Raw genomic sequence first — 17407 nt, forward strand, 5'->3', positions numbered from 1 at the left:
GGCTATTTGGTTGAATAATTTGAAAACACTTGTCATATTTCCACAGCCCAATGAAAAACTACATTACTGATGATTGTTGTTGTTGTTTTGGGGCTTAACGCCATTTTTCAGCACACGATAGGCTATACATGGTGGCCAGTATTAATGGTGGAGGAAGAACCCGGGAAAACCCCGGAAAGAACCACCGACCCACGAGAAGCCATTACTGATGAAATATAGGATATATGCTGAAAATGAGTTAATAATGGATATATTTAATCGATTTGGGGGAAAATACTTATGCATTTCACCAATGAGATGAAATATATCTATTATTCACTCATAGCAAGAAACTTTTCTTTCTATGTTATGCTCAAATACATTCGCTAGCAAGATGTCCTGTATAAATAACAGATCGAAGTAGCAGATTTCTTATATATTTGATTTAATTTATATATGATCTGATTTAGTTGTTTGTTTGATACTTTAAAATTTTTATATTCCATTACGTCTTATAGTAATGTAAATTTGTTTATTGGAATTTTACATTTTCCAGAAATTAGTTTGACCTGTTTTTTCGTAAACACCTGTTATTAGAACTTTGTATCTTAATGCTGACCTAGTTCCTGACCTTGATATGGAATTAGTAAGAGCTGAATTAAACAACTTCTTTTTTCTTTTTTCTTTTTTATAAATTCATTCTTAATGTTTTGTTATTAGAGTGAAACTAAGGCTGTACTGGGAGTACGTGATGTAAAGCTTCTATCTGGTTCTAGAAAGTGATCATGTGACCCTCATATGGGAATATGTTTTGAGTCTTAAATTAGGGTATAACCTTTTTCTATCAAGAATTTAGTCAGTTGGGCTTTTAAACACTTCAGCATTAAGGTGGTATTTTTCCTTTTGTGACCAGTTTGAGTTAAATTTTAATTTTTCTTCAACTTATTTGGATTCAAAGAGATTAATTCTTTTCCCTGGGAATATTTAAGTGCTCATACAGAATTCTTGGACAAAGACATTAATTGAAATTTTATTCGGAATTCAAAACTGGAATGTTATTTTTTGTGGTTCAACAAAGAACTGTAGACACATCAGTACTATACTGGTTACAGTATATGTCATTGCCTTCCATTTTACATTTTTCACTGGGACTCGAACTCAGATTCATTAGAACATTTTATTACTAGGACTTCTAACCATAAGTTCTTTTCCTCATTTTTACCTTGTTTTTCTACAGAAATTAATTATTTGTTAAACTTTACAAAGCTTCACTTTTTTCATGTTACTGTTTATGAGAGCCTAAACATGTAACACTGGGTCCTGTGTAGTGTCAGCAGTTTTCTGTTTATGTGTGACAGTGTTTTGTGATCATTCACATGGAAAACAGTTACATAATTGTCCTTCCCAATTCAAGGTAAAATAGCACATTAAGAAACAAATATTGCACCTAAGTGGGTTGTTGGAGTTGAACTCAAGTTGCCTCTAACAGGAGGTGGCCATATTTACCACTCAGCCATGTCAGCATTAAAAAAAACTTTAAATTTCATGTTATCTTGCTTTTAACATGGCAGTGAAATTATTTATTGTATTTAACTTTACTGAATTATCACAATTATTTTACTTGGAAAATCCAGTACTTTATGGCATAACATAAAATAAAAAAATAAAAAATCAACTATTTTATTTTACCCATATATATCTTGTCTAATGTGCAACCAACTGCTAACAGTCTTGAGCCACATTTACTAACATAATAATGCACTGGTATATCCAGGTCTAAACAGCTTGCTTGCAATCACTGAGCTGTTTACAGTTGTCTGTAGCACAAATGCAAGAAAATTTGTGTTAATTGCAAGTAGGAATTAACATAGGGATTATTTCTAACTAATATGAGGATGGGGTGATGCAGCTGCCAGCAAACTGAATGTCTAGCTATCCTCTATTTTCAAGTGCTTTATTTTGAGTAGTCCTCTCCTTGACTCGGCTCGGAATTTTGCCAAATCTTTTCTTGTGATCATACCAACTGGCTGAAATGTCAAAAATACATAGCTTTGTCATGTAATTTATTCAACTTTTTCACATAAAATACATAGCATTTTTATTGAATTCAAACAACTTTTTTCAGAAAGTGTGTGTATAATTAATATCACTATTGTACATGCCAGAGTATAAATCACATCTGTGTACAGAATAGAGATGGATATACCATTATATGTAATGTACTAGCAGATCTGGGTATTTGAAATCCTAATAAATAGGCTCAATTTTCACAAAAATATCTCATAATTTCTTCCTCAGGTTGAGATTTTTGAATATCTTTAATGTTGCTTGGTTGTCAATGATGCTTTTGCTGAACATTCTGCATCATGGATTTAACCACAGTCATAATATTTTATATTTCATTAAAGTAATCTTGCCTTATCTCTTTGGAAATTTTGGAGATCTTTCCAAATTTAATGAATTCCTCAACTCTTTTTCAAGATTAAGAGTCTATATTCATCAAATTTGAAAACTTGAAAGTCATTTTTGCATCCTTTCCACCAGCTCTACCTCTGACAAATATAATGATATAATCTGAAGACATGAAGTGGGAACCAGTAGAGACCCTGAAATACTTGTGTATTATGCCACAGCAGCTCTGGGTTTAGGCAGTGTACAGTAGAGCATGTGTTATACACAAGCAAACATGATAAACTTTTTGCAGGAATTAAAGTTAACGAAATATGGCTGCTGATGTTGTACTTGGTAAATATAGTAAAAACTGATCTATAATGTTATTAAGGGAGTTTCCGATGCGTGTAATTAGTTGATGGAAAAATTGAAAGTGAAGTGTAAATGTTTGCAAAATAATTTTACAATCATTAGACCTTCTGTGCCTCACTGACATTCTGAAATAAGTGTACTGAACTTATGGTTGAATATATTTTTTCAGTGGATCAGTGTGACCCCAAGTATATTTTTCAAAGAGTCAGAGATTTAGAAGAAGGACTGTGAATAGTAAAACAAATATAATAAATGGAAAGTCAAAGAAACCACACAGGTACAAAATGTTTCCTTTTCTAATATTATGAGTAAAAAGTCAATTTATTAATGCCTTTCTTCTGATATATTTATCACACTTGAAAATAAATGTTCTTTACTAGATTTTGCTAATTTGACTGAGTTTACACCCTTTATTTACTGCTTTCTTTCATAATTCACACAATCCCCAATTTTAAATTCTCTGCACAAACTTCATGTTGTTTTTGTTTCATTCAATGCAAAATTGTGGATCTATGGAAGTTACTTTCTTACAAATTTAGTCACATGTATCAGCAATACACCCTAAAAAATAACTTAAACTCACATACTTTTGTAACTTTTGATGGTAGATTATTAGAATACACTTACAAAAGTTAAAGATAAATTTTCAATCACCATATATTTATTTTTAATAAAAATGCCATCTGAAAATTTTATCATTTTGTGTGATTTTAAAATTGTTACAATCAGCAAAACACAATCCTGTCTGTGAAATTCACCAAAAATTAATAGCTACCCAGCTCAATATACAAGCCTGTCTGTGAAATTCACCAAAATTATTAGCTACACAGCTGAATACTCAAACCTGTCTGTGAAATTTACCAAAAAGTATTAGCCACACAACTCAATACACAAGCCTGTCTGTGAAATTCACCAAAAATGATTAGCCACACAACTCAATACACAAGCCTGTCTGTGAAATTCACCAAATAGTATTAGCTACACAACTCAGTACACAAGCCTGTCTGTGCAACTCACCAAATATGATTAGCTACACAACTCAATACACAAGCCTGTCTGTGAAACTCACCAAAAATTATTAGCTACACAACTCAATACACAAGCCTGTCTGTGAAACTCACCAAAAATGATTAGCTACACAACTCAATACACAAGCCTGTCTGTGAAATTCACCAAAAATTATTAGCTACACAATTCAATACACAAGCCTGTCTGTGACGTTCACCAAAAATTGTTAGCTACACAAATCAATACACAAGCCTGTCTGTGACGTTCACCAAAAATTGTTAGCTACACAGCTTGATACACAAGTGGCTCTCATTATACCCATCCTTAAGTATATAAATTTTAAATTAATTTATCATGAGCTGAATTACAAATCCATGTAACACCTTCTTTCATGGATGTTTTTACAGGAAGTTGAAGTACAATCACTGTCAAATTTACTTGTATTCCAATCCTGAAAACTGGTCTTTCAAAACCCTCTCGAAGGCCAACACATGCATTTACTCCATACATGTGGTTAACAATTCATGGTAAAATGTCGAAACATGCTTTCTCCCAATGCTAAGAAACCAGTGGCCGTAAAATATTATAAGTTCAACAATGCCTGGATATCAGAATTGAATTATGTGTAGGCAAGTATCAAAAGTCCTGAGTTTGCATTGTGTGTTTTAAAGTTATGCATCTTTTTTATTTAAAAAACTATCTATCTGAGATTTTCATGTACATAAATTATGTTCCATATCTATATCAAATACATAAGTTAACAACATATTAAAAGATAATTCATTTTAAAGCTGATATAAATTATTTAAATACACCATATATTGTTTTAATTATTTATTTCAAGTCTAAAATCAGTCGTTTTTATTTACAGTGGTGAAGCCTGCCAACAGATTTTAGGGTCTAAGCCATGAAGAGAAAGAAGCCTGCCAACAGATTTTAGGGTCTAAGCCATGAAGAGAAAGAAGCCTGCCAACAGATTTTAGGGTCTAAGCCATGAAGACAAAGAAGCCTTTGGGGATTAGACTTAGGAATACATCTCAAGTCCAAGTCAGGAACTTCCTCCATGGAGTGAGCATAACTTGGAGAAATGGTGGCAAGTAGTCAACAACCTTTCAAACTCAACAACAGGAATGAAGCTAGAACTGTAGGCTGAGTGTAGTTATCCTGACATTACAACATCCTAATGCTGATACAGAGAGTATGTTCTCTATCCTTCACAAAATACATATCCTTCACAAACTACGATGTGATTCAGAGGGACATTTTGGACTAGATTACTATTGAGATCCTGTTTAGTGTGAAGTTTAATAATCACAGTGAATATCATCAGTGGTTGCCAGACTGTGATGTTGTGAAGGAAACAAACAATATTATTCAAAAATCTTTGCAGTGAACTTCAATATAAACAACTTTACTTTTTCATTAAATGACAGTATACTGACTCATTAATTATTATTGTAACATTGTCATTGTAATCCAGATTTGATTTATGTTCAAAACTTCCTATTTTTATTATGCCATGATAAGAATTTTCATACAGAAAAAAATATTTAATTATTGTTTTCAGTCCCCCTTGATTAAAATTTGCAAATCTTCTGCTTGGAAATTCTGGTTTTGTCACAAGTGTGGTACTATCAAATCAATGAATATGGACAGTCATACTTTAGTGACTGAATAAGCACAAAGTCATACTTAAGTGACTGAATATGCATATTGCAATACTTAAAAAGCTGAATATGCACAAAGTAATACCTAAGTGACTGAATATGCACAAAGTCATACTTTAGTGACTGAATATGCACAAAGTAATGCCTACATGACTGAATATGCACAGTCATACTTAAGTGACTGAATATGCACAAAGTCATAATTTAGTGACTGACTATGCACAAAGTAATATTAGTGACTGTATATACACAGAATAATACTTAAGTGACTGAATACATGCAAAGTAATACTTTAGTGACTGAATATGCACAAAGTAATACCTAAGTGACTGAATATGTACAAAGTAATACTTTAGTGACTGCATATACACAGAGTAATACCTTTAGTGGCTGACTATGCACAAAGTAATACCTAAGTGACTGAATACATGCAAAGTAATACTTTAGTGGCTGACTATGCACAAAGTAATACCTAAGTGACTGACTATGCACAAAGTAATACCTAAGTGACTGAATACATGCAAAGTAATACTTTAGTGGCTGACTATGCACAAAGTAATACCTAAGTGACTGAATATGCACAAAGTAATACTTTAGTGACTGTATATACACAAAGTAATACCTAAGTGACTGACTATGCACAAAGTAATACCTAAGTGACTGAATACACACAAAGTCATACTTTAGTGACTGAATATGCAAAAAGTGGAAATCATCAGTGGTGATCATCCTTAATAAAAAACCCACATACCTGATGGTTGTCATTGACAACAATCAAATGCCTCAATCCAAGTCCTCTGAACAACTTGAATAATCTTGGTAATGAAAATGTCTGAAAAATATTGAGAATAATGTCCATAAGGCATAAATACCAATATTGACAGCCCTTTGTTCAATAGGGGAAATAACTCTGAAAAAGATCATTATATCCAAATGATACAACAATTCATTCTATCAGGCATTATACAGCAAGGATTGGAAACTCCCCAGAGCTACCAGATACCACCAGTTCCCTTTGGATATGTAAAGGAAGTTGCCAGTATTCCAATGAGCAGTAAGATCAAAGGGGTGAATTTGACCTTAGGCTAGAATCTAGCTGTACCTACCAAGGTTAAAGGTTGAAGTTAGCCGTAATAGTGATCTGTCCAAACCAACTTATATTTTCTACCCTTCCTATTTAAATTAAGATTGAACATTTTACTAGTACCAGTACACCTCCATAAACATTCCCCCATCCATTATTGTTTTTAATTTTGTGATCGATGGTAACATAGATAAAGTAAGTGCTAAATCTCATTTTACTACTTGTAAATTAGCTTTGATTTTCAATTTAAAATTAATCAGAATTCCTTGGTGTGCACTGTATGTTCTAACTCTGGTAGTGACTAACCAGAATGCAGTTTTGATTTCAGAAGAATATTCATCAGGTCATATTTTACTTGCCAAATATGTATTGGTGTTTATTTGTCTTGCTTGCATATCTGTATAAATCATCTCATATGAATACAGAATGCACACAGCATGGATTTACTTTATACTTTATCTCATATGAATACATTATGCACAAAGCATGGATTTACTTTATACTTTTATCTCATATGAATACATTATCCACAAAGCATGGATTTACTTTACACTTTTATCTCATATGAATACATTATGTACACAGCATGGATTTATTTTATACTTTTATCTCGTATGAATACATTATGTACACAGCATGGATTTACTTTGTACTTTTATCTCATATGAATACATTATGCACAAAGCATGGATTTACTTTATACTTTTATCTTGTATGAATACATTATGTACACAGCATGGATTTACTTTATACTCATTCAAGTTATTCAAGCTACAGTCAGATGGAAGGACATGTTAGTCATACTATATATAGTCAAATGGAAGGACATGTTAGTCATGCTATATATAGTCAGATGGAAAAGGACAAGTTATGATATAGTCAGATGGAATGACATGTTAGTCATACTATATATAGTCAAATGGAAGGACATGTTAGTCATACTATATATAGTCAAATGGAAGGACATGTTAGTCATGCTATATATAGTCAGATGGAAGGACAAGTTATGATATAGTTAGATGGAAGGACATGTTAGTCATACTATATATAGTCAAATGGAAGGACATGTTAGTCATACTATATATAGTCAAATGGAAGGACATGTTAGTCATACTATATATAGTCAAATGGAAGGACATGTTAGTCATACTATATAGCCAGATGGAAGGACATGTTAGTCATGATATAGTCAGATGGAAGGACATGTTAGTTATGCTATAGTCAGATGGAAGGACATGTTAGTCATACTATATATAGTCAGATGGAAGGACATATTAGTTATGCTATAGTCAGATGGAAGGACATGTTAGTCATGCTATATCTGATGTAAATGAATGGAAATATCTTAATACAGTTCCCTCTCTCCCTCCCAATGACAAGATAATGTTAAATGTGTAAACTCTCCCTTCCAATGACAAGATAATGTTAAATGTGTAAACTCTCCCTCCCAATGACAAGATAATGTTAAATGTGTAAACTCTCCCTCCCAATGACAAGATAATGTTAAATGTGTAAACTCTCCCTTCCAATGACAAGATAATGTTAAATGTGTAAACTCTCCCTCCCAATGACAAGATAATGTTAAATGTGTAAACTCTCCCTTCCAATGACAAGATAATGTTAAATGTGTAAACTCTCCCTTTCCAATGACAAGGTAATGTTCAATGTGTAAACTCTCCCTTCCAATGACAAGATAATATTAAATGAATACATTCACCCTTCCAGTGACAAGATAATGTTAAATGTGTACATTCACCCTTCCAGTGACAAGATAATGTTAAATGTGTAAACTCTCCCTTCCAATGACAAGATAATGTTAAATGTGTAAATTCTCCCTTCCAATGACAAGGTAATGTTAAATGTATAAATTCTCCCTTCCAATGACAACATAATATTAAATATGTCAGCTCTCCTTTCCAATTAGAAAGAAATGTTAAATGTGTAAATTCTCCTTCCAATGACAAGGTAATGTTAAATGTGTAAATTCTCCCTTCCAATGACAAGGCAATGTTAAATATGTCAACTCTCCCTTCTAATGACAAGATAATGTTAAACTGTAAATTCTCCCTTCCAATGACAAGGTAATGATAAATATGTCAACTCTCCCTTCCAATGACAAGGAAATGTTAAATGTGTAAACTCTCCCTTTCAATGACAAGGTAATGTTAAATGTGTAAGCTTGTCCTCCCAATAACAAGGAAATTTTAAATGTGTAAGCTTGTCCTCCCAATGACAAGGTAATGTTAAATATGTCAACTCTCCCTTTCAATGACAAGGTAATGTTAAATGTGTAAGCTTGTCCTTCCAATGACAAGGTAATTAGGAGTTTAATATTGTTTTGTTTCTGAGTTATCATGGCTTTATGTAAGCTGTGTGAGTCAGCAAATGACAGTTTATACTATAATAAACTATAAAAAAACAACAACATTAAACTCTTATAATAGCAATTATTTTATCGCTTTATTTACATTTTATTGTTATTTTGTTTCTTTAAAGATATTTCCTATCAGTTTTAGAGCCTGTTTAAGCATATGAATTCTTGCTGAGGCATCTGCTGTATAGCTGTTTCCAGAACAGGGAATTCTCGATCTGCAACATAATAGCTACATCAGTATCAAACAAACAATTCTACCAATGGTATGCTTTATAAGGTTTCGAACATTCCACAGCATGGTCTTAAATCTTTTACCTAAATTGGCATATTTTTTCTGAGCAGAAGTTCACTATTCAAAGCAAAGGATGTGTTGTTTAGTTTGACATACTAAGGAATCTTGCATTTGAATCTATCATTGAGTTCACTGTGACTTGTAAATTGTTATTGTCCAGACATGTGAGTAACCAATTTAAATCTTTTTTCGTGTTGATTAACAGCTTAGGTTACCTACAGGGGCTACTTACAAATGAAATTAAGACTGTCTGTAAATGGTTATAGTGATGGGGCTCAATAGTCAAACAGTGCAAAACATTGACATTGAAAGTTATGATGGGGGTATAGAGGATCTCCCACCCACCCCACATCCAGTTCAGTGTTTATGTTAGCAACTTTGCATGTGACTCTATAGAAATTATTATAAAGTAGTTCTCCTTAAAGTTTATACAGAAATAAACACAATTGGGACTATCACATGATTATGTTCTGACCAATGGAAATCTTCCCTTCATTTATCAACTGATGTAACTGCAATTATTGTTAAATATTTAAGCTCTCTCTCATTTCCAGTAAGCTGTGAATTCATTATTTTTGTGGGCAACCAATTTTCCTGCACTTCATGGTTGCTACAAACTATGAATTTAAAGACCCAATAAATAGTGATCCTTATGGCCAAACAATATGCTCTCTCCCCTTCTCAATCCCAAAATTTAAGTATTAATGAAAATATTATTTTTCACAAAACTGAGAAAACTGATGCCCAGGAAAAAAAATCAATCAGAGTAGCCAATCTGAGAGTTTTAATAATGCAGTCTTCTATAAAAGTTTAAAGTCTTTTGCATTACAAAACTCTACCAAAGAATGTTACTCACCGGATCAATTGTGTAAGGGTTGGGAAGCAGAAAGGGTTTTAAATCCATTGTATACTCTTTCTCTTCATCTGAGATCTCAATTTCCTGTAATTAAAATATATTTTGTAAATTTCTTGTGTGATTTTTAACACTGAATAGGGTTATGTGACATTTATGATCATGAGTTTTAGTTGGTATTATGATATAAAGCAGGGATCGTCCTGGGCTTCGCCAATGTCGCAAATTGCGATTTTTTTCCTTATTGGCAACAAAAATATCCCATCTGGCGATCTTGTTGGCGACATACTTTTTGGTTATTTAATTTGTACATACAATCATGGATTTGGACTGAATAAATTTAAAGCCAGAACAAAAGGAAGCCACAAACTTGACTAAGCAATGCATTGGAATCAATCTGTTACACAAACAATCCTTTGTTCTTATTGACAACCCTATCTTTACAGTGCATTGTTACATCATAATCTGCTTATGCTGACATCTGGGCTGAGTACTGTTTGCTGCGATACAGTCAATCATGCTACCGCACTATACCTACAACTGACCGACTTCTGAAGACGCGAATAGAACAGATACAATTAATTGGATGGCTAATCCTTCTGTTTTTTTTATACATATACCAATACAATAGTTTTGGTGAACCTTCATAGAAAACTGATAACCTTTGAAGTACTGACTACTGTGTATAAATACAAAGCAAATGGAAAAAATCTCAATCACAATTACATCTGTCGCCAGTGCAGCATTTTACTCATTGATCTTTTCCTTTTGCCATCAGTCCCGTGTTACGGCTGCAGAGACTTAAACTCCACAACAAGAAATAGCAAAAAATAGAAACCAGTTTTGCATAATTAATAATAATTATTTATTTCTCAAAATACAGGAGTGAAAGAATCCCTAAATTGGGTGTGAATTTATGCTTATATATACGGTCCAATATTGCCAGGTGTTGACTCGTGTAAGTTTCATTCGTGGGAATGGAGATCCTATTTTTCTTGTCGAGAAAATTTATACAGCATTCAGTGATCATTCTTAGGATTTAGGAAGCAGTTCGCTACAAGCTTTGTGAAGCTAGCCATAAGGGGGGGGGGGCTGCTGAGAGACTATTGGTGTCACCTGTCAGCACTGAGGACTGTGAACGTGGATTCAGTAAGATGAACCTCATAAAAACTGACATCAGAAATAAGCTCTGCATCTCATCCCTCGAGAATTTAATGAGAATCAGCATGTACAGATGTGAATAATTAGACTTTGAAACTGCATTCAACAAGTGGGCAGCCCTAAAATCGCGACGGATCTTCATGTAACACTTTGTAACATTTTGTTAATGCTTGTTGTAATTAAAGTATTAACTAATCCATCTTTTCTAATTTTCATTGCCTGTTACATTAATAGACTAAATTAACACTTGGAAAAATGTACACTACTTTTTTTGCCGACACTTTTTGAAAATTGGTGACAAAATATTGAGGTTGGCGATTTTTTTGGCGACAGCTTTTTAAAAGCCAGGACCATCCCTGTAAAGGTTTCACCATAGGATGTGGTTTGCTTGTGATATTGGTTGGATGGTTAGTTGGTTTGAATGGCACTTTGAATACATTAATGGTTATATCATGCCAAGGAGCATGATAACTCTCTCAGGGACACAATGATACAGCTTGCTTAGGCTGACATAAGATGGTATGTAATCCATGATCCTAGGACTACAAGTCCAATTCTCTCCAAATGAATTACCATGGCTCCATGGCTTGCTTGTAAAAACCACTGTATGACTATTGCACTATATGCTAACACAGTCAAGGAAAAAATAAAATCTTGTCAGGATACAAAAATTTGACTATGTGCTAACACAGTTAGACACAGATCCCAGCTTGTCATGATACAAACGTCTAATTACATGGTAACACAGCCAAGACATAAATCTTGTCATGATACAAACTTATAATTACATGCTAACATAGCCAAGACACAAATCTTGTCAGGATACAATCTTTTAATTACATGCTAACACAGCCAAGACACAGATCTTGTCAGGATTCAAACATTTTGCTGCATGGTGGCACAGTTAAGATATAAATCAATGCTACACCTTCCTGGCTACATGCTAACATGGTATAGACAAAATGCATCTCATGATGCCAATGTCTGGCTACATGCTAACATGGTTAAACAGTGCTTCTCATGATACCAATGTCTGGATACATGCTAACATAGCATAGACAAAAAGCCCCTCATGATGCCAACATCTGGCTACATGCTAACATGGTACAGACAAAATGCCTCTCATGATACCAACATCTGGCTACATGCTAACATAGCATAGACAAAAAGCCTCTCATGATACCAACATCTGGCTACATGCTAACATGGTATAGACAATGCTTCTCATGATACCAATGTCGTTGTTGTTGTTGTTGTTGTTGTGGGGTTTAACGCCATTTTTCAGCACACGATAGGCCATACATGGTGGCCAGTATTAATGGTGGAGGAAGAACCCGGGAAAACCCAGGAAAGAACCACCGACCCTCGAGAAGCTACTGGCAAGCTTTCTCACATACCCACATTGGCTGAATCTTAAACTTGAACCGCCGCAGACAGAGGTGAGATGGCAGTGATGATACCAATGTCTGGATACATGCTAACATAGCATAGACAAAAAGCCTCTCATGATGCCAATATCGGGCTACATGGTAACATGGTATAGACAAAATGCCTCTCATGATGCCAATATCGGGCTACATGGTAACATGGTATAGACAAAATGCCTCTCATGATACCAACATCTGGCTACATGCTAACATAGTATAGACAATGCTTCTGATGATACCAGTGTCTGGATACATGCTAACATAGCATAGACAAAATGCATCTCATGATGCCAATATCGGGCTACATGGTAACATGGTATAGACAAAATGCCTCTCATGATACCAATGTCTGGCTACATGCTAACATGGTATAGACAAAATGCCTCTCATGATACCAACATCTGGCTACATGCTAACATGGCATAGACAATGCTTCTGATGATACCAATGTCTGGATACATGCTAACATAGCATAGACAAAAAGCCTCTCATGATACCAACGTCTGGCTACATGCTAACATAGTATAGACAAAATGCCCCTCATGATACCAATGTCTGGCTACATGCTAACATAGCGTAGACAAAATGCATCTCATGAGGCCAACATCAGGCTACATGCTACCATGGTATAAACAAAATGCCTCTCATGATACCAATGTCTGGATACATGCTAACATAGTATAGACAAAATGTCTCTCATGATACCAATGTCTGGATACATGTTAACATAGTATAGACAAAATGTCTCTCATGATACCAACATCTGGCTACATGCTAACATAGCATAGACAAAAAGCCTCTCATGATACTAACGTCAGGCTACATGCTAACATGGTATAGACAATGCATCTCATGAGGCCAACATCTGGCTACATGCTAACATGGTATAGACAATGCATCTCATGAGGCCAACATCTGGCTACATGCTAACATAGTATAGACAAAATGCATCTCATGAGGCCAACATCTGGCTACATGCTAACATAGTATAGACAAAATGCATCTCATGAGGCCAACATCTGGCTACATGCTAACATAGCATAGACAAAAAGCCTCTCATGATACCAACATCTGGCTACATGCTAACATAGCATAGACAAAAAGCCTCTCATGATACCAACATCTGGCTACATGCTAACATGGTATAGACAAAAAGCCTCTCATGATACCAACATCTGGCTACATGCTAACATAGCATAGACAAAAAGCCTCTCATGATACCAACATCTGGCTACATGCTAACATAGTATAGACAAAATGCATCTCATGAGGCCAACATCAGGCTACATGCTAACATAGCATAGACAAAAAGCCTCTCATGATACCAACATCTGGCTACATGCTAACATAGCATAGACAAAAAGCCTCTCATGATACCAACGTCTGGCTACATGCTAACATGGTATAGACAAAATGCCTCTCATGATACCAACATCTGGCTACAAGCTAACACAGTCAAGACATAAATAAAAACATGTCAGGATACAAACTAACAAAACCAGACACACAAAAAATTGTCAGGATACAAACATTTGGCTCCATGCTAGCAAAGTCAGATACAAATCATAGCTTGTCAAGATACAAACATTTTGGCTAAATGCTAACACAGTCAAGACACAAATCAAAGCATGTTAGGATACAAAATTTTGGCATATAGTAAATGCTGTACCTAAGGTTTAGCTGAATGAAATAAATGGTATAGAAGTTAAATGACTTTAAAAACTTTAAAACTGATTATAAACATGGTTAACCTCAGGGTAATGTCATCGTCACTGCTGGGAAGTTGAACTATCATACGCCTTTTTTTGCTACATTCTAGTGACCTATCATATTCAGACAGGAAATTCTCCACTGAACTTGAAATTTAGATTAAATCAATAGCATAAAAACTTGAGAATGATACAGATATATTAGTACTGTTTAATGTAAGTCTGAGTTTCTCGGACATTGCTCTGCCAGTGATATTTAATCTTATTATGATGTCATAGTTATATGAATTCTTAAGAGTACGAAAACGTCTGACTCCAAGCATGGGACAGTGGTTACCATAGAATCCAAATACTACTTGCCCAAAATAAAAGACAGTGGTTGCCAAAGAATCCAAATATTGCTGGCCACAAACACTGGGCAGTGTTTACCATCCTATAATTCACAACTAGCTAGCCATGGAAAAGTGCAGCTTGCAGAGGTCAACAACTTGGTTGTTGATCATCATGTCAACTGATTCAGATGTCTAACCTCATGTATAGTAGTCTTACCTTACATGGTAGACTTACCGCACTATCTGTAGTCTAACATCACTCGTTTTTTGTCTAACTACACACATGGTAGTCTCTTTTTGGGCATTATTTCCTATACCAGTCATTTCTGGCTTATTTGACAGCTTTCATATCAGACATAACATCAGTACAAACAAAAAGCTACTTTAAGTGAGCTGGCACATAATAATTATCTAAATTTATGGCAAATAATTGAGCTAACAACTACTGCAAGTCACAGATATTATCTATTTACAACTTAGAATTTTCTAGAAATGAACATTGGACCTACATTGTGGCTCTTCTTTTTGTGTCTTAGTTATGTATATAAGCTTTTTTATTTTTAAAATTATTAATTCTTGCTTTAACATCTTTAGCAGAATCAATCTTATTGTTGTGTTCAGCATTTAATTTGGGTGGTATTATTTATTTTAAAAATTATTCACTGGAAATACAAAGTGCTTATCCAAAATATTCTTAGACAGAAACATTAATTTGGAATGAGCGATTTCAGACAAGAAAATTCTTGGTTTATATTATTGTGATTTATCACAAGACTGTTAGCACATTATCACACTTCAGGCCATTGGCACATTACCACATCTGATATTACAAGCACATCAACAGATCCAGCATTGGATCTTATTTGGAATACCATCGGAATTTAATTAGAATTTGATTCATTAGGATTGGTGATAGAACTTTTTGGACTATTTGGGATTTAATTTGCAATACTGTAAGTTATTTTTTAAGTTTTCACTTTGTATTGTTGGGAAATAAATTATTTGTTGAATTTTACAAAACTTGTTCGTTTTCACTCTTTTCTATTGCTTAGTTTAAGACCATAGAGTCATTATACCCTCTGATGCATTAGTAATGCTGAAATATCTTCACTGAAAATCATTCCCACTAAATTAACAAAGTTTACTGACTGTCTTGTAGGTATTACAATTTTGTAGACATCCTTCAGTTTAAAAAATAAAATTTTTATAACACATCAACAAATGTTAGCATGTACATTTTTAAGCTAAATCATATCTGAATTTTGCTACAAGGTCTAACTGATCAAATGTTCTTGGTGGTTCAGGTGGAGAACAACAAACAACTGTACTGATGACAAGATAGCTGCATAATGCAGTATTTAAAACAGAAAAGTAGTCATTAGTGTGCTGTAGCTCAGAACATATACATGCTTCTGTGGTAAGAACCATTAATTTCATGCAATATTGAACTAGAATAATGTGTTTGTAAAACACAGATCTCCATGCTTTCCTCATATGCCATCCACCCTGAAGTTTAAGTCTGTTGGTTGCATCACTGAAGGTAAGGACTATATATGCACTTATCTTTTTTATACCCAGAAAGTATGTATATTGTTACAGTGTGGAGGTCTCAATTAATAGTTTCCAAGTTAGGACCTAAAGTCCATCGGGTAATGATGGACCCTAGGGTCAATATCAGTTGCATGTATACATTTATCTTTTATATTTGACATATGTATACATGGTTACATGGTGGGAATCTCAATACTTTATATGTTAAATATAAAACTAGGGTCATGAACATACCTGCCAAAACATGATGTTTAAAAATCGTGTTATAACAAAATCGCATTTCAATAATCTTGGGAGGATAAAGAAGAAAGAAAATCGAAACATTTTCTGACCACCACTATACATATCCAAAGTATGTAGTCTGTCTAAACAGTAAACAGTCCTGCTTAAAGCCCAGGTAAAATTATCCTTGGGTCAGTTTATACAGCTAATTAATCATGGAGTCTATTAAAATGTAAGGTGGTCAGAGATAAGCAACTAACACTTCAGATACTTACATTGGCTGAGAATAACTAGGATGATACTGTGTCAAGTTCTTTGAACACTACTGTGGAAGAACACATTAAACTAATTTGCATAGGTAAAGTACATTAAGTGGAACAACCCAATTCATTTCAGCTGGGTACAGTCACAGATATGTGTGTTGAAGACCATAAATTACACATTATTTTCTTGAATAAGAATGTTTAAGCCATCATTATTAAAGATTATTGGTAAGTTTGTGATCAGCAGCTATTTTTCTTTGAAGCTGGATCCATATATAAAATGCAAAACAATTATTTTAGTTATTGGAATAGATTACAAGTGATGTTCATTTTTAAGGCAAAATATCAAAATGCAGGTGTGATTTAGGAAATAATGAGCCACCTGCAAAACAAGCAAAGCCCAGAAAAACAAAATTTCTAAACTCTTGGATGGAGTTTGACTTTGTGAAATGCATCAGCAAGAAAGAGCATTTTATTTTTTGCACACAGTGCAAACATTATATTGACATTAGTCCTTCTGGAGTGTGGGAGATTACACATTATGATCTCAATGTAGCAAAACCACCCATCATGTTGGCCACTTCCACACAGCAATGCAGATACATATAGATAGTTTTTTTAATGCTGAAATCCTGAGGGATAATTGAAAATCCAATCTCAAGTGAGTGCGAAGATGTATTATCTCCAACAAACCCCCCACTACTACCCCTGACCAAGAACTA

General features: G+C 34.1%; 1 protein-coding gene across 1 annotated transcript in view; it reads right to left on the reverse strand.

Moving 5' to 3' along the window:
• Positions 1-1647: 1647 nt before the first annotated feature.
• Positions 1648-17407, reverse strand: part of LOC149785820 (H(+)/Cl(-) exchange transporter 7-like) — a 155984-nt gene continuing 140224 nt past the window's right edge. The window contains exons 20-22 of the mRNA XM_089931242.1: positions 10024-10107; positions 6169-6249; positions 1648-2006 (exon numbers count right to left, since the gene is read on the reverse strand). Of these exons, the coding sequence (XP_089787368.1) occupies positions 1908-2006; positions 6169-6249; positions 10024-10107 (264 nt within the window). The 3' untranslated portion in view covers positions 1648-1907. The remainder of the gene's footprint in view (positions 2007-6168; positions 6250-10023; positions 10108-17407) is intronic.

This window comes from Sinohyriopsis cumingii, chromosome 13 (assembly GCF_028554795.1).
Source record: "Sinohyriopsis cumingii isolate HCF-2022 chromosome 13, ASM2855479v2, whole genome shotgun sequence".
Lineage (NCBI taxonomy): Eukaryota > Metazoa > Mollusca > Bivalvia > Unionida > Unionidae > Sinohyriopsis > Sinohyriopsis cumingii.